This window comes from Athene cunicularia, assembly GCF_003259725.1.
Source record: "Athene cunicularia isolate RWA chromosome 7 unlocalized genomic scaffold, athCun1 chr7_part1, whole genome shotgun sequence".
Taxonomy (NCBI): domain Eukaryota; kingdom Metazoa; phylum Chordata; class Aves; order Strigiformes; family Strigidae; genus Athene; species Athene cunicularia.
In genome coordinates this window covers 36,228,069-36,246,298 of record NW_020799107.1, presented here as the reverse complement: position 1 = coordinate 36,246,298, position 18,230 = coordinate 36,228,069, and the positions used below count along the sequence as shown (strand labels likewise).

The following is an 18,230-nucleotide window of genomic DNA, read 5'->3' as shown; positions in this document are numbered from 1 at the left end:
CTCTAGGAAAACAGATGTTTCATTTTAAATTGCAGGTGAAATACCATGAAGATTTTGAGAAAAGCAAAGGTAGTTTCACCCCGGTAGTCACTGACCCCATTACGGAACGTGTGAAGAAGAACACGCAGGACTTTAGTGACATCAGCTATCGGGGCATCCAGAGGAGGGTGGTGGAAATGGAGCGGAAGCGCGTGGACCAGGACCAGGAGACTATCACAGGTAAGCAGAAGCTGTATCCCAGCTTCTACAAAGCACTCTAATCTGGATGGTTTAGTTAAACTCAGCCCTACCAATTCAAAAAGTACCTGGAACTGGTGGTTTTATCGAAGTCCAGTTTGAAAATATTCTCTTAGAGCAGCTGTAAATCAGCAGTGGCCTGCCTGGCCCATTCTGCCCAACATTAGTGCTAGATTTACATTTATCTTAGTCATCTCTATGTTAATAGAGAAATACCTTAGCTCACTTGATGTAGATTTTTTTTTTTTAAAAAAAAAAAGGCTTAATCTGTGCTATAGATTTGAGAAACACAAGTTTATGAACACATTTTTCTGACACACTTTTCCCCTATTCAGAAAATACCGTTCTTTCTCTTACAGGCCTGCGGGTGTGGCGCACGAATGCCGGCTCAGTCTTTGACTACGACCCAGCAGAAGACAACATCCAGTCCAGAAGCTTGCACATGATCTCGGGTTTGTTCCCCAGTCTCTGCTGTTTGTGCAAATCCCCTCAGGAACTCCGACGCTTCGGGGATCCCGAAGTACAGCTTCTGCCTACACGCAGACACAAGTTACACAGAGAAATTGCCTAAAGCTCCTCCTCGCCAGTTTAACTGTATTCGTGCGACCTCCATAATGTGCCTAGATTTCTCTGTTTCTCAAAATATATTGTTAATCTTGTTGTTAATGTTGATCTAACACAGGCCTGAAGAGAATTGCTTACACGATCCACAGATAACCATAACATGTGCTTCATTTTTAAATAGCTTTAAAAATACTGTTCCTCAAATCACCTTATTAAAAACCCCCTAATTTCCTGCAAATTGCTTGAGAACAGATGGTCCTGATAGCAAACAGTCTCGGGCATGGCTGGGATTGTGTCAGCTGAAGGAAAGCATGGGATCATTGGAATAAAGGTTTTGGAAGTAGCTAATGCTAAAGGGAAAGAGGGTGAAGAAAGAAATATTCTGAATAGTAAAGACAACAGGGTCATCAGAACTGCCTTTTTGAGCAGAACTACAGCACAGTGAATACGTTTTAAAAGCACTGCCAAATACCCTGGAGTAACCTTAAAAGTAAGACTGTGATTAATGCCCATGCTTTTCCCCCTAAAGTCTGTAAAATACAGTAATTCTGCTTCTCTGCTCCCTAGAAGCACAGCTCCTGTGGGTTTGCAAACAAGGGTAGAGAGCTGTGGGTGTTTGTAGCGTACGTACAGGCACAGAGCTGTAAGGGTGTGTGTACCTACAGAGTAACGTGTGTGTATCTACAGAGTAAGGTGCCTTTCTCCCTGCAGTCCAAGCCCAGCGCCGCAGCCGGGAGCACTCCCGCTCCGCCAGCGCCCTGAGCCTCAGCGGCGGCGAGGAGAGATCCGAGCCCTCGGATGGCGTGGAGCAACACCTGTCCTACTACAGCAACGGGGGCTGCTTCACCGCCACTGCTACAGGTAGGAGCAGACCAACAGGGTGTGAGGACAGAGGGGATGCAGAGCAGCTGGCGGGGCAGCACTGCCAGGAAAAAGCACACAAGTACCTCTGCAAAAAGTGGAGTTACAGACATAACCAACAGCTGTGAAGTTGGATTTCAGTGGCAGATTTAACCCCTCCCATGATCTGTATTATTCAGAGCAACTCTAACCCTACTGCCAAGTTTGTAACAAACAATACAAAATGTATTTTCCTCTTGTAGTGGGCTACAAACATGCTAAAACCATCGAGTTACCCCAACAACGGTCATCGTCAGTTGCCACCCAGCAAACCACGGTGTCCTCAGTTCCTTCTCACCCCTCTACTGCTGGGGTAAGTACCGCTGCTCACACGTGTTTCGAGACCCAACAGCCCCAAGCTCGCTGTGGGAGTTCAGTTAACTGCTGCTGGAACCCGCTCTGGTGTGCTCCACACTGGGTCACGCCAGGGTTGAGGCCGTGGTACAAACCAGGTGAGGGTGCAACACCTCCACAGAAAGGGAACAGACCCACCCCTGTTCTTCAAAACTTTAACACTTTCTCCTACTCCTGAGATTAAGTCTTGGAGTAGCTGCATGACAAGGGGTACAGCTTTGCCTCCCCCCAAGAGCTGCTGGGAGGCAGCACCTGAACGTTACGGCTGGAGCTCCCTGGGGCTGATACTGCTCCAGTACACACGGACACCCTCTTCTTCAGCTTCGGTGTCACTAACACACCAGCCCAAGGTACCACGGTACTCGGGTAACGAGAACATTTTGTGATCTGAAACCAGGCGACCAGACAGGTCCTACTGTCAGTTGTACTTTTAAAACACCGGAATAAGTCAAAACACAAAATGTAGCTTGCCCCAAGCCTGCTCCATCCTGATTCTCAGCACCAGCTGTGGCTGCCACTGCAGGGCTCTAAACCCTTCTCTTGTTTTCCACTCCCCTTTCCTTTCTTAAAACCAACAGAAGACCTACCAGGCCATGTACGACTACACAGCAGCTGATGCCGATGAGGTTTCCTTCAAAGATGGGGACACGATCGTGAACGTCCAAGCCATTGATGAGGGCTGGATGTTTGGCACCGTGCAGAGGACGGGCAAGACGGGCATGCTGCCGGCCAACTATGTCGAAGCTGTGTAAACCCAGACCCTCTCAGCCCGAGAAAAGGGTTAGTAACTTCTGTCTTAGGAACCACCAGGTGAAAAACAAAGGGAAAAAAAAAACAAAACTGCAGAGCAAAATACTCTTGAAACATCCTTTCATAATATTTTTGAAAACCACCTGCAAAGCACACTACTAGACCCTGCTCATTAGAACTGTATTTTTACCCATGTCAAAAAAAAAAAAAAAAATTTCTAAACATTGCCTGGACTTTCAAACATTTCACCATCACAACACTTAACTGTGCTGGAACTGCAATCCAGTTCCCTCTCTCTGAAATTCTATACATGGACTTAAGACTGCCAACTATGACTTTATGCATTCTCCTGTAAAAAGGAGTATTTTTCTGGACTATTCTAAAATGTTTGAACCTATTCACTTATTTTCCATATATGCAACATTTAAGCTTAGTATCATAAACAAACATGTAGCTGGGGGGGTGGAATCCCAACCAACCCAAACACCTTTCCTGTTTGTGAAGCTCTTACGCAGGTGTTTTTCATGCAACTGTTCTGGGGTCAAAAGCTGTTATTACTTGTAAATTAGTGACTAAATAAAGCTGATGTTTCTGCAGTATGTTTGGTGTGGTCACTTGTGCTGAGGAGTAGGAATCGCTCTCACAACAAACCTGTTCTGTTCAGAAAACTCTGAGAAAGGGAAAGAACCCAGAAGACGAGGGAGGATGCGACAGCCACAGCGAAGTCAAACGGGGAGCCCGGGCAAATTATTTCCTACCCGGACAGGGCAGTTATCTGCTTCCCCTGCTGAAGCATCAGGTACAAGCCAGTCTCCAAGAAGGAAATAAGAACCACTCTGTCCAAGAGAGACTACAAAGATTAAAAACCAGGTAACAGCAGGAGTTTCAACACTGACTCAAAGGGAATTTCTTTCCGAGGGAATTCACAGCACATCAGGGTAAGACATGATCCAGCACTGCAGGGTGTTAGTTAAAGACATGAACACCCTTTGGCTGTGCTGGGACCATCCTTATCTGTACAGGATACAGGAGCTGAACAAGCCTAAGGAGGCAGAATCAGAACCAAAATAACATTTTCAAGAAAGCAAGAAAACCTACGGCCAACTCACAGCTCTCAGACACCTCTCTGTCCTGTTTGCTTTCTTCACAAGACGCACAAACAGGGCAAAGAATACTTATCTTGCTGCCGAGATATAAAACCATATCCCTGAGGATCTGCTCCTCGCTGGAGGCAGCAGCAACGACCTTCCAAGGTCCTTCCCAGCCTCATGAATCCAAAACAGTGCTGGGGGGGAAGGAAATAAAACCAGCCAAACCACTGACCAAGGACATTAACAACTTTGGGAACTATTTGCTGTTTTATTTGCCCATGTGTAACTTCTAGAGAGACCTGCAGCAATTCCTTTCAAAAAACATCCCTTTTGGTAGCTACAGTACAATATATACAAATTCCATTTCCAGAGTAAAAGCCAAGAACTCGCTCTGAAGGTCTGAGAAGCAGCAATGCATTCCATGCAATTAAGAGTCATAAATTAACCAACATTTGCCGTACGTCTGTACATAATATACAAAGAGCTCCTGGCACCCCCCCCCCTTGTTTCCCCAAGGAAAAAAAAGTCTTTTCCACAGAAGAACTGCTGCAAACCAAGAACATGGGAAAAAGCCTGAGAAGTTCTGCAAAGTCTTTCACCTTTAAGAGTACATTTCATTATCAGCTTCTTAGTGTGATTCTTACAAAAATACATGAAAAAATAGATGTCATCCAGTTGTCAAATATCAGGCTCCTGGACTGTTGCTGCTGCAAGGAATTAAGCTCAGCTTTATCTCAGTCAAAAACAGTGGGGGAAGAGCCAGGGTCAGCCACTTTAAAGGAAACAAACAGGGGCAGCAGCTGAGCAGAGCTGCGAGCTCGATCTCTCACCCAATCATGAGTTTGCAGCACTAAGAACACTTCGGATTTGAAAATATAATTTAAAGTACTCTGTTGGTTTGGTTTCACAGTCTTTGCTATTGCACAACTTTATCAAGTTTTCTTTCACCGCCTGAAAGAAATATGCATAGCAATACGATACAAATACCTCTAAACAGGGAGTAAGCAATCCCACAAATTAGAGCGAAAAAAAATAACCCAAGGGAAAAAAAAAAACCAACCAAACAATAAATTTTGTTTGTATAGGTGTTAAAAAATCTTCTATAGTACAAAATGCACAGTTTAAAATTAATCAGTGAGAAAAGCAGGTTTTGGGGGGAAAAAACCCCACAAAATCTTTACTCTGAAATGATAAGCAACTAATCAGAACTTTCATGGGGTGGCGATTTCCAGCGGGACTGCAGGTTTTTCATGATACAGTTTGTCATGCCAACAAGTTTTTCTTGCATCTCAAAAAGTTGGCTTCCCGAGTAGCCGTGCAGCTCCTCAGCGGTCAGCTGAGCAGCAAGGGCATCGATCTGGCTCAGAAGATCTGCTGCGGGCTGGTCATTTGTGCTCAGGACAACTGGTTCAATTAAATCTGAAACAGAAGGAACGTAGGGCAGTGCAGTCCAGGCCTTTGGATTTAAATCTAGAACTGTGTTGTAGCTTTTTTTGTACAAAGTGACATCATCTGCTCAGTCTACGCAGGGTTTGTGCCACACACAGTGAAGCTGCTGACAAAGGCAGCCCTCAGAACTCCACCCTACCCTTCTTTATGGTGACTTTCACTGTACTGTATGATAAAACTTAAGGACAGAAATGAAGGTATTCCATCAGATTCAGGTACTGCCAGCATTCTTTGAGACGCGCTACCCCAAAGTCCAGCTTTTAAACTGGACAGCTGAGAGGTTACTCCTGAGCTCTTTGTTCTCCACTAAACCAAACGCTTGAAGTATCTTGTAGGGAGAACAAACATGACTCCTCTGTTGGAGCTACCAGCCCAAACTTCTCAAACGCACAGAATTCCCATAAAAATCCAGGTGCCCAAATCCAAAATGAGTATCCAGAGAATCGTCCCCCTCCTATCCAGCCCCCTCAGGGTGAATCTCCACCTTGTTTCTGTGCACACCCAGAACAACAGCAGTTACCGCAAATTAAACAGCACCGGAGACGTACCTGGGTTAAGACTCAGAAAATTCAGCACTTAGAGCCCTGTCTCATTTGTTCTTTGCGTGCTTATGCCGCCTTATTTAGGGAAACCAGCATCTCTCTCTTCCAAATATGTAACAAGTTTTAAAAAGCTGTTGCTCCAGGGCTTCATAGAGTGGCTAACTCAAACTACCCATCTAATGTGCTAATTCTGGGAACTAACACACAGAAAGATCGAGTGATCCCCTCAGGAGAGGAGAAAAGCAGCAACACAGCACGAACATCCAAATCTGAAGCAAAAAGCTGGCAGTAGGTACCTGTTGCAAGTTTTTCTTCATCTACAGGAAGAGCTTTATCCTCTACGTTATTTACAGATTTCTCTGCGTCTTCAAGCACCCCTATTTCCTCAAATCCTCGAGATTTTACCTGAAGATTTATTTGGAGAGAACAAGCGATGTGTTTTCAGAGGGGAAAAAAAAAAAAGATTACAGGGTAGGACACATTTTAACCTCATAATAAGTACAACCATTATTCCCAAAAATAACACAGTGACCAAGTCATCCATTCCTTCCTTTCCCACGTGACTCTGACAGGCAGCAATCACATTTTAAAGTGCTATTTCTAACATGGGGAAAAAAAACCACATTATTCCTTGTAATGCATGTGAGCAGTTCATTAGGCTCATGCTGGCTTTCTGGGTACCAAAAATCAAACTTTACCTGTTGCTCATGATATCCCTTAAGAGCTTTTTTAACATTGGAAACTTTCGGAGAGCGGATGGGAAGAGTTTTGATTTCTGATGCTGTCAGAGTACTCAGATCACCCACTGTCTTAATGTTCTTTGCTCGAATGAGCTGCCCCAAGCCTCTGGCGCTGCAGCAGGGGAGACAGAAAAATGGTTTTATTATGCTGGGAAACGTGTCCTTTCTGCCTGGCACAGTGGAGCAGAAGGAAATCTTACACGAACGCTGAATCACATGCACGTAAGTGAAGGGAAAACCAATACGGAAGTGACGTTCTCTCTGCAGAAATGCACCTTTTTGCAGTTTATCCTACAGAGGACAGCATTCTGAGGCCCACTCATACAGAACATCAGTGGAAAGAAACGGAGCCGAGTGCACCTGAAAAGGCCATTCTGAGCAGCTCCCACTGCACACCTGTGGTTTGTCCTGCCAAGTTACCAAAACCCAGATCAAACCCCAAAGTAGCTGAGCACCCGGCCTTTGTACATTTGAAATGTACTTTTTTTTTAAAAAAAATCTCACTTCACCTTCTATACACAGAAAGCTTTACCTGCTTTGTCACAGACCACTGAGATCAGTCTGCTCTGCCACAAAGTTCCCTGCGATCCCAGGTGAAAGCTTTTCAGTGTCTTTAAAACAATCTAACTTGAGTAATTCTAGAATAAAGTCTCTCCTCCACCAAACCAATCTCCCTCCTTTTAAAAAAATTTGGGGAAAGACGTCTCAAAGTTATCACATTTTGCATCAGAAAATTTGGTTTCGTAGGCTCAGCAGGAATTCAGTTTCTATTAAAATGTCCACCTCCAAAAGCAACACTCCACTTACCATATGTTTGATGTAATCTGAGGCAAAATGACATCAACTGGTGCTTTGCAGCCAGCCAAGGCAGGGTACACACATTCTGTAGGGCAAGGCAGTGACTCCTTTGCCATTTCTGTAATCTTGAATAATACAGAAAAAAATCATTACATTAACTATGACACAACTGAATACAAGAAAAAAATAGAGATACGTGAACCAAAGCACTTCTTACTAAACACTTCTTTGAGCTCTTAAATTTAGGGTTACGAGATCCTGGGGACAGAAATCCTTTGGTTGGAGTGGTAATAAGCTGGATAGAAAAAGAGGAAAAAAAATATCTCTCAGGATCACAGAAACTGAGTTAATTGCAAGATTCTAACCACCTAGATCTCAGAGTGCATTTGCCTTCAGAAAGTCACAGAACGAGTCAGGCTAAACCAGTTACAACTATTTCTTAGGCTGAGGGATTCTCTGCTCCTTCACAAGTGACTATGAACATGCACTAAAGGAACATTCCCCAGGATACACGAAAAATGCAAGCACTGATGACATACAGAACACACGTAACAGGATTTACCTTAGCCTGGATATTAGATAAAATTTTAAGACTTCGGGAAGGTGGTGAAGAAGAATGGCATCTAATGACAGGACTTCTCCTATCTATGTCATCCGCCAGGCCTTCTTGATAAATTGGGTTTGCAAAAGAGACTCGACGAATCTGGTTTTAGAGAGAAGGAATTTTTATAGCATGAACTCAAACCACCACACTCTGGTGAAGTCCCTCTGAGGAGACAAAACAGCTCAGTTTGCAATAAAGCCATTAAAGTTCTTGATTGACACAGATGACATTTCACCTGGCTTCCTTATTGCTCGAGGACACAATGGATGTATTTTGTAAAAAGCTGCTCAAAAATCCAGCGGGCAAAACCCTGACAGCGTAGGCAGTGGTTTTGCAGCAACATCTGTTGCACTGCCACCCGGGGAAGCAGATTAGGCTCTGGTGCTCTGTTTCAAAAAGAAAACTCCTCACCCCAAGCCTCAAAAATGCCAACCTGTCAGTGCTTGCACATTCCAAAAATGAAAAATCTGTAAAACTTTAGCATAAGGTCATTTAGTGAAAAATACAGCTGGCAATCCAACATATTATTGTACTAGGGGCACCGTTCCCTACCCGTTATGAACCGAATGAACTGTGAGGATCACATCATGAACCACACGGCAATACCTTATTAGCAGGCGACAGGGAATCATCCTCTTGAGTCCTTTTTACACCTCTCTTTAAAATACTAGTGGATGGCGAAGCTGAAGGAGACCACGTGCAGCGTACCTGCACACTATTAGGGCTTCCATTAACTAACGCTAAAGAATCGCGATTTTCCTGCTTCTGAGGTGAATCCACACTGCTATTTTCTACTGCATCTTCTTTGTCTAAGGCCACGTTTTCAGGCACTGTCATTTCAGCGTCCACCAATTCCTCCTTCTCTCTATTTTGAATAGTACACGTTTCTCCTACGGCGTTCTCAGCTTCTTTATTGTCCTGATTGCTTTCTACCTCACCCATCTGGTTTTTCTCGGGTTTTCTATCAATCAGTGTCTCGGGTCTCTCCTCCAGCTGGCCGTTCTGATCCACTTCTTCCTTTTCTGTAGCTGCTGGCTCTTCGCTCTGCTGCCTTGCAGCCAGCCAGCTCTTACCAGGCTCAACCAAAACGCACTCAGACCGTTCGGTTCGGTCATTCTGATCAGCAGGTTCTTCTCCTCCCACCATGCAGTCCGTAACGTCACCTGCCGTACACTCCAGATCCTCCTCCTCCATGCCAACACTCCCACCTGGCAGGTTGTTCTCAGACCTTCCCTCACTCTCCAAGCCCGAGGCACGGGGCTCCTTCGAAGGCTGCAGTGGAGTGCTCATCGCACAAGGTGCCATGGACAAGCTCTCGTCAAAGTCCGCGTTGCCGGGCACCTCTGATGGATTTACAGATGGCTGAACTGGCGTGGTTTGGGGCTTGTTTGCTTCAGAGGCATTCACACTTTTTGATTCAGTGAGTGACATCGCTTGCTGCTTGGGCTTTTTACAACAGCAATCAGAGCTCCTCAGTTTTTTCAGCCTTTTGCTTCTTTTGTGCTGACACTCAGGTATTTGCAAAGAGGAACGATCACCACCTGAAGCATCTGCTCCTGGTGCGCGCTCAGGCAGAGCAGCTGAAGAGTCTTCCTGGTGCATTTCCTTCCCAGGTTGTTTACTCGCCTCTGCCGCTTTCAAATTTTGATCAGCTGCAGACAGGTTGCTGGAGGATTCCATCAGGGCACTGCTCTTGCTTTGCTCCAAGTTCACATTCCGTGCAGCAGGTGAGTTCTCCGTGCTGACAGACCCCACAGCTTTGCTCACGTCAGCAGAAGCTACTTGGTTTTCCAGGTCACACGGGTCAGGTGTCTGTGGGGCATCTGTGCTGACTTCACAGCCCAGTTCCCCTTTATTTGTTTCCAACAGATTCTTCGTTTCATTTCCTTGGGAAGACACCTCATGGCTGCGGCTTCCTGGCTGTGGATCTTTCAATTTACCTTCAAGAGAATCACTTCTATTTTTCAGTTTTGCTTGTTTTTTCTTCCTTGGGCCTTCCTCCTTGGTCTGAGAGGCATCAGCCTCCGAGTTTTCAATGCTGGAAAGCAATCCCTGCAAAGCTCTTCTGGTGTGGTACCGTGGGCGTTCAATCTTCTTCTGACTGACTGTACTCGAGCTACAGTCCTGACCCTCCACGTCAGTCCTCAAGTTGTCTTCTGACCTCCTAGTGCTTCTGTTCACTTCCTCATCAAGGGCCCTTGAAGCAGGAGACTCCTTTGAGCTCGAGTCCTCTGCAGCAGGTCTCTGAGGGAGGCTGCTTTCTTTTTTATTGGTATTTTCTGTAGCTTTCCCAGAAACTGCATCCTGCTTTTGGGATCCATCTTTAGTCTGCGGCATCTTCTTTTGCCCGGATTTTTCATCGTCTTTACGTCTGTCTTTCTTTTGGTGGTTGTCTTCCTTATCCTGACTACTTGCCGTACTTTCTACAGTTTCTGACCTTCGCCTTGAAGAACGTCTGAGTATTTTTTGGTTAGGAGACATGTGTGGAACCTGGCTATCCTCTTCTGTTACTTGGTCAGATGACACTGTCTTCTCTGGGGGGGTATTTTCTTTAGAATCCGTATCTAATGTGTGGGCCCTTTCTATTTCTGCTAGGGTATCTTCTATTTTTTTAATTTCTACTTCTGTAGAAAGGAGAGCTTGGGACTGAGCAAGGAGAACGTGTTCGATGCCTTCTACTGAAGAAGATAGTTCAGAAGTATCTTCCATGCTGTTGGAAGCAGAAGACTCTTGGGTGCTTTTCTCTTGTTCTGACTTAATGACCTTGTTCTTTCCTTGGTGTTCCAGTTTAGTCTGCCTGCGAGTCAGCCTTCGTATTGCAGTAAATATTTGTTCAGACTCAGGCTTTAAAGCCTGTTTATTTTCCTCTCCAGATTTTTCTGGTTTAGCACTAGTTCTGCACCCATTCGTACTTTCCAGTTTAGCTGCCACAGAAGCACTTTCAGACATCTCAGACGAGCTGTTTAATGCTGAAAGGCTACCAGGTCTGGTCCCTGAGCTATCAAATTTCTCCAAAGTAATAAAAGACTGCCGTCGGCTTGTGGGCTGTGGCGTTCCAGAAATTATGTCACTTGAAGTTGAACTGCTGCTGATATTTGAAGTGTTTTCGTTCCCTACAGGCCCCTTTGAGGCCGTTTCCACGTTACTTTTTTCTACTCCCTCTCCACCTGATGGCTCCCCCAGAACTGTTTTGGCCGTATCCCTTTTTGTCTCTCCCTCACTGTTTAGAGCTGAGCTCTCCTCCACGTCAGTAACAGATGACTCTCTCACACAGGCAACATTCTCAAGAGCGTTATCTGATCCGCAGCCCTCCGTGATTTCATCTGATTTGTTGGTGCATCCTTCACTTTTTACATCTTCTTCCTGTCCCAAAAACACGAACACCAAAGTGCTGTAGTTTTGCTATGAATATAACACAAAAAAAACCAGCTCTTGGTGGAACAGAAAACATCCACCAGGTTTGTCAAACCACCCTTTCTACAAATTATTTCACTATCTGTCCTTCTGTCATTATACAAGATATTTTTTTTTAATCCCATGTAATTCCACAACCTTGAAGAACTGCAAAAATGTTCTGTTTTACCAGAGGTATTAATAAACCTGCTACTAAAAGTTTTTACGAGAAATCTGCTGTATTTTACCTGCTGTCTGTTCTGCACTACAGCTGATCAAAGTCAGATGTTCAGACAACTCCTCTCCAAAAGGGAATATATCTTTATTTAGAGTTAACAATTTATTTTTTTTCACCCCAAAATCTACTACTTAATCCCCCTCAGGCCCTTACAGCTTCATCCAAAAGCAGTTCAGAATGTGGACACACAGCTAAGGTGTTTAGAAGCACCGTCCACAGGAGTCATATAGAAATCAACATGAAGACTTTTAAAAGTGAAAATAGTTCCAGAAAATCACGATGTGTACCAAATGCCTCTGCTGAGGAAAAAAGTGTTACAGAAGAGAAGTCAACAGCGTTATGAGTGCCAGCGTAAAGCGAGGCAGTTAAAGGATTCTTAGAACAGCATCAAAGCAAGTCAGTCAGCCTGTGCTGCAGCTTTTTGATAAGTTTGCCCCAATAAAATAATTAATAGTCGGTGGTGGTGGGACACAGGACATCACTGATCGGTAAATCCCTCTAATACCTGTAGCTGCGTAACAAAACTTAAATACATCCACGCTAAAACCAGGTATATAAACCCTCCCAGTTTGAAATTAAAGACAAAATGCTTAATGATCGGCCCTGTCTAGGGGTAATGTGTGTTTGTGTAAATGGTATAAAGCAGAACACAGCACAAAGAGCACTCAGGGGTATTAAATTCAATCTGGTGATGAGAATGAAATACAAACCATAAAAAAGCGCTCTTGGTGTTTCCAGAGTCACGGACTCTGGGTCAATATTAATCAGGTGAGGAAAAAATAGAGGAAGCCCAAGAAAAAGAAGATATTCTCAAGAGTCCTGCAGGTTAATCAATACAGAGACAGGAAGTGATTCCTGTGAGCCAATACATTAGGGGGTGCTGTTTTCTGCTTGAAGAGTTTCCAAATCAATCTTAAGAGCCTGGCCATTAATTACCAGAGCTACTAATTGCAGAAAACACTACTGGTATAATCCTGATATCTTAATTACCATTAGACAATGAGAAATTACCTGAGGCTTGATTTTAGCATCTTCTTCTGCAGTTTCTATTAAAGATGACTTTTCCCTAAAACAGGATTTACTTTATGTTAGAAGTGGTGCAGAAAAGGGGGGACACCTTTAACACATATACTGGTCGTCTTTACTTACAAACAATCCTCCTGGCTTTGAGTATACTGAGAAAATAATGTAGTATCTTGTGATGTGTCCAAATTGTTGTACATAACAGGAATATCAACTCTGAAACAAATCCAGAAATGGGAAGTCAGACTTTTTTTTTTTTTTAAATAAAAAAAATAGGGAAATGTAACACATTAAATCACAAGAGCGTGGAAACTTGTATGAAATGGACTGAACTTCCACACTCTCAAGACTACCTGAACTGCCACAGGTGCCCACTTGCTGCCCAAACCACAGGGCAGGAGGTCCTGGGTACCAGGAGACTGTGTGACCACACGCTCCACTCCCTGTTCTGGGCAGAAAAGTCACAATATTGGAACCAGCTGCTACAGGCTCCCGCTCCAACTGCCAGAGCAAACTGCCAAGTGGATGCAGACCATCATTTATTTCCAGACCACTACTTTTAGTTGCATTAATTATTTTTTTTTTTAATTTCAAACATGCTTTGGGGGAAAAAAAGCTGTGATTGGGATCCCATTCTGCAAAGAATTCATCAACACATGCCCGCTATATAATCCAGCTGACTTCCTGTCAAGCACCACTGTACACAAATTTTGCTTATACTGCATTTTTGCTGCCCGAGTACAGAAAATACTCCAGTATTATTTTCTCACATTAAAAAGAGGACAATTCTAAAGATTCCCTTGCAATTAAGATGAGTCTTGGGAATATCCTAATTTCCAATATGCTGCTGACAGAAGACTTCAAATTTAGAAGTCTTTCCTTCAGATCAGGTAAAAAAAAAAAAAAACAAACACTTTCATTTCCATGTTTTTAAGAAAAATTGCATCCTCCATTTCACATCGCAAGTTGACTCATGAAATAAAAATGTCAACTCCAAATTACCAAACTCCAAACAGATAACAGAGTATATTTAATCAGATCAGGAAATGTAGATCAGAGAATAATTTGGTTACTTTAAAACAGCATATCAAGGAACTTTGTTAGCTTTAAATTATGTAACTTGTATGGAGGAGTAAGACTTAATTACCTATAGTAGGCTGAAATACAGGAATTGAAGTTATGTTAATCTGACATACTCAATGTAGTAACACTTCACATTAATGCAGAATAAATTACAGACCTCTTTGTCCCAAGCACTTCTTTTTGATGTTCTGTCAGTATTCTTGCTTTTGTTTCTGGAGGAATAAACACAAAATCAACAGATTTCTCCTCTTCCCAAAGCATCTCACTTTTAGTCTTCAAAGATGAAAATTCTAGTTTCAACTAGAGAAAGGAAAAAAACCTGGGTTAGATATAAAAATAGAGAAATTGGAAGATTTTTCATAGTCCAGATACAGGCGTCCTTAAAGGGAACAGTCCTCAACTGCAGTTCTTTCAGCACATTCATCAGCACAAATCCCTCACTAGGTGCTGATTTGCTTCAGGAGTGATCTTTTCACTCCCCCAACACTTACACCTCGGGGGGATTGTGCAACCCCCTCTCCCTGCCCTGAAGCGCCTTCTGCACTTCCTTCAGTGCCCTGAAGCTCTAAGGCTGTAAGAGGTGAAGGCACCTCAATACTCACAAAGGTTATTCTTTACTAAATCTGAGATTCCTTACAAATACAACACCCTTCTCTCCCTGGTGCGAGTGACAGATTTGGAGCATGCAGTACAGGTCTACCAAACCCAAGATCCACCTCAACACCCGACTGTCACCACCTGCAACCAGACCGAGGTGTGAATTTTCTACCTGGTTGCCACTCCTCCCATCCATCAAGCAGCCCTCCATGATCCCTGCTTAAAACTCAGCAATCTGTAAACTTGGCAGAGAATTTTGACAGGAAAATTTAATTAAAGCATGCTATACAGTGTAAGTTTGAAAGAAAAATACTTCAGCATCACAAAATTTGTTAATTTTTCTGAGAATTTACAGCAGCACATGGGAAGTTCTGCTGCAGAACGTCACAGATTTGATTGTCACACCTATCCGAACACCTTACCTTTGCGGGCGTTACGTGCACATCACTGGACTTATCTATCACTTCAGTTTTTAGTTCATTCGTCTGTGCCAATATAGAGTCTCGGGTTTGACCCAACTTTACTTCCATTCCGCTTATCTTTGCATCCAGCTGTGAATTTTCCATCTATTCAAATAAAAATACACTGAACGCATTGTATGAAGAAACTCCAAGCTCACAAACTCATCCTGAGATGCATTAATTTTGACAGCTAAACCATCCCACACTCCCATTTTCCTCTGAATTACATAGAGGACAACTTTAAAAAGTTACTTTTTAGTAACTGTTATTTCAAGAACTGTTATTTCAAACAAGCTAGTAGAACTCCAAATTTAAAATGCCTGAACTCTTAAGAACCAGCTCAAGTTTTCTGACTGTGCTTACGCAGCATAGTTTAGCATTCCAAACATGAAGCCAGGGTGGGGCAAATCAAGCAGAAACCAAAGTGGACCTCACTGCTACCTTCTGAACAACTCCCGTGAAGTTATGCGCCACAAAGCACCCCCCAGGGTCAACAACATATTTACCACATCAGAGAATGGGCCGCTGCAGTCCTCAGTTATCTCGATGCTTTCAAAACCAGGCAGCAAGAGTGGAATCTTTTTTTTGGCTTGGCTTAACACAGATCTGCTCAACAAAAAGAGCATTTAAACTTAGGGAGAGCGGGGCGGAAGGTACACAAGACCAGCAGATATATCCCAGCACGTGCAAAAAGCAGAATAGAAGTGGTAATCAGACCAACACCAACACATTTGTATGTAACCTGAGATCACTCCCTTTAAAAATAGATCAATATTGAAAAATACGTATCTTACTTTAACTCTTCCGGATATGTTAACGATGGAGTCTTTGCAAATGTGGCATTCCAGAAGTGGGCACACTGGTTGCGGATCTGTTTGCCCTTATGCTGAAATACTTCACAGAGCAATGGAGAAAGCTGCTCGAGCAGCTCACTGTCGTAAGAACCAGTGCAGTGAGACTGTAAGCACAGGATAATCTCAGCCAGTAGTTTTTCAAGCTGAGGGAGGGAAGAAACAATACCTTTTTTATTTAATTCAAATACTGCACACACTATTTAAAAGTTCAAAACATTATTTAAACATTATTATCCCATAGATTAGTATGGCCTGAATAAACAAGTTTAAATGCCACACCACAGGAAAAATCCAATAGCTAAGCTTAGTGGTCCTCCCCTTAGCTACGTTTTCAGTAGAAAATGAATTGTTTAAAGAAGTCTCTACCCTCATTACCATTTTTTATTTTATTTTCTTAGAATACAGGATGACTGGCAAAACTCCGGTGTCACACATTTTCCCAAACCCCAGCTATTTCTCTAGCAAATTTACCTTGTTGTTAAGATTACTGTATACTTTAGAAACATCAGCAAGCCTGCCAAAACAAACAAAAAAGTTATATTTTGCTGTCTCATTTATCCCAAGCAAAAGAATTAAACACATAATGCACTCAAGCACTGCACACTAGTTTTTAATATACGACCTGATGAAACAGTGTGGCAAAACAAGCCTCTCACTGGGCGATAAAAAAATTTCCTGATGTAAATAAACTAAGCCCATCCTTTAACTCCCACTGATACATGCTAACCTTGAGAGAAACTAATGGAAAGATCAGTAGTAATTAGTACAAGCATAAAGGTTTTCTTCTGAAGTAACTTCTGCCTTGTGTTGTTCTTAACCCTTTCCCCGAACAGATTTCCCAGGCCCCATAAATATCTGCATTAAAAAGCTGAAATACCACTTAAACTAAGTCACTTAATGGAAATAAATCCATTTCACCATCCTGAAAAATGTGAGAAAACTGCATTTAGTAATGCGCTTTATAAGCCTGCAACCTCCAACCTGAAGTTTCCCAATCTTATACTTGCTTGCATATGCCTTCCTTCAAAAATATGTTATCGCTCACTTCTCCCCTTTAATGGGTAATTCTAAGAAAGACAATGCTCCAACAAAGGCAGATGAGATGGGAGATGGGAGAGAGGTGGCGTTCAACTCAACCTTACACAGGAACAAGTGGATTCTTGCCTCTGAGACAGGGACTCCTGATGAATTTTAGATCAGTGGTAGCAGCCCGCCTTCAAGTTTCAGTAAAAGCTTTGAGAAAATATTTAGAGGCTGACCAGCAGCATCCAATCCTATACTATCCTCCTTCCTCCCAGAACACTCAAAGCTGGGCTCTGTTTCTTTCCCTTATCCTGAGCAAAGAGTAACCTCTTGGATCCTCAACAAATCTGAGACAAGCCTCTGCCAGCCCCCTTCCACCAAGCCACTAATAATTCCCTGGGACGAGAAGCCTACAACAATTTAAAAGTAAAAAAACAAAGCCATAGAGAAAAAAAAAAAAGGCACATAAAACCAAACAAGTATTTCTCTGCTTAAAGCTTCCAGTATTTTAGTGCACTTCAACTAATCATGATGTCTTTATTTCCTACAAAACATCACGCAGTTCCTGCCCACTCAAAAACAAAACTACTGTTAATAAATATCTTTGCTGCAGTAAAAATAAACAGCATGGGGAAAGCAAACACTTGAGTTCTGCAGAGATGAGAATACATTCACTCTAAAGAGACAGCAATTTTAAACACCGAGCTTTCCCAAGCCCTGTGGGTTTCCTTTTGTGTAGAGGTAGGTAGGTTTGGGTTTATTTCTGAAGAAAAGCTGCGGGCTCAGGGTCACGGCCTGCGATGGGTGGGTCAGGCCGCTCCCCACAGGCGCCTCAGCTCCCCCCACACAGCCCAGCAGCCCAGTCTGTAGAAAGCAGCGAGTCCTCAGCGACTCCCTTACACACCCATTCTTTCTGCAGTGCTTGGGTGCCCTACAAAAACAGTACCTACTAGCTAGGCTGACTCTAGTAAAATCCACTGTGCTCTCAAAGGCGAGAGACTTGGCAGGAATTGAAAGTTCTCAGCATATTAGTGCCAAAGCTCTGAAAAACCCTGGGCTATATTTAAACACACTGCTTGCTAAAGGCCACAAAAAATTTTTCACCAATATGCAGCAATACAACGAATCCAGTCTTCCAAAATACTCACTTTGTTTTTTCATAAAACACTGCCAGGGGTTTTGAAAAAGTTGCAAACATAATCCCAATCACTGAAGGCAATGAAACGTGGCTGATGATGTTGTGAAGAATAGCAAGAATTGAAGGACCAACAGAGACCAATGTTTCTGAACAGATTTCTTTGGAACTGAACACATGGAAAGAGTTTAGTAACATCACCAGGAGTTTAAACAGAGAGGCAAGCTTTCCAAGGGGTTCCTTTTTCTTCTTAGACCAATCTGTAGGTGTCTGTGGAGCTAACATTTAAAAATAAAATATTAATCTTTTTTCCTAACCAACATGCATTACACAAAACACATCTAAACTTTTTGTCTACATGAGAAACAGAACTTTGATTCCCAAACTGTAACTA

At 43.0% G+C, this 18,230-nt stretch overlaps 2 protein-coding genes across 2 annotated transcripts in view; one reads left to right on the top strand and one right to left on the bottom strand.

Annotated features, from left to right (window-relative positions):
• Nucleotides 1-2,847, top strand: part of NEB (nebulin) — a 112,202-nt gene extending 109,355 nt beyond the window's left edge. The window contains exons 126-130 of the mRNA XM_026852536.1: nucleotides 36-219; nucleotides 597-689; nucleotides 1,513-1,662; nucleotides 1,905-2,014; nucleotides 2,634-2,847. Coding sequence (XP_026708337.1) covers nucleotides 36-219; nucleotides 597-689; nucleotides 1,513-1,662; nucleotides 1,905-2,014; nucleotides 2,634-2,807 — 711 coding nt within the window. The 3' untranslated portion in view covers nucleotides 2,808-2,847. The remainder of the gene's footprint in view (nucleotides 1-35; nucleotides 220-596; nucleotides 690-1,512; nucleotides 1,663-1,904; nucleotides 2,015-2,633) is intronic.
• Nucleotides 2,848-4,220: 1,373 nt separating this feature from the next.
• RIF1 (replication timing regulatory factor 1) overlaps nucleotides 4,221-18,230 on the bottom strand; it is a 36,221-nt gene continuing 22,211 nt past the window's right edge. The window contains exons 21-35 of the mRNA XM_026852535.1: nucleotides 17,850-18,114; nucleotides 16,150-16,192; nucleotides 15,619-15,821; nucleotides 15,331-15,430; nucleotides 14,786-14,929; nucleotides 13,924-14,066; nucleotides 12,810-12,899; nucleotides 12,672-12,726; nucleotides 8,636-11,392; nucleotides 7,988-8,128; nucleotides 7,643-7,720; nucleotides 7,435-7,550; nucleotides 6,586-6,739; nucleotides 6,184-6,292; nucleotides 4,221-5,315 (exon numbers count right to left, since the gene is read on the bottom strand). Coding sequence (XP_026708336.1) covers nucleotides 5,095-5,315; nucleotides 6,184-6,292; nucleotides 6,586-6,739; nucleotides 7,435-7,550; nucleotides 7,643-7,720; nucleotides 7,988-8,128; nucleotides 8,636-11,392; nucleotides 12,672-12,726; nucleotides 12,810-12,899; nucleotides 13,924-14,066; nucleotides 14,786-14,929; nucleotides 15,331-15,430; nucleotides 15,619-15,821; nucleotides 16,150-16,192; nucleotides 17,850-18,114 — 4,619 coding nt within the window. The 3' untranslated portion in view covers nucleotides 4,221-5,094. The remainder of the gene's footprint in view (nucleotides 5,316-6,183; nucleotides 6,293-6,585; nucleotides 6,740-7,434; nucleotides 7,551-7,642; nucleotides 7,721-7,987; nucleotides 8,129-8,635; nucleotides 11,393-12,671; nucleotides 12,727-12,809; nucleotides 12,900-13,923; nucleotides 14,067-14,785; nucleotides 14,930-15,330; nucleotides 15,431-15,618; nucleotides 15,822-16,149; nucleotides 16,193-17,849; nucleotides 18,115-18,230) is intronic.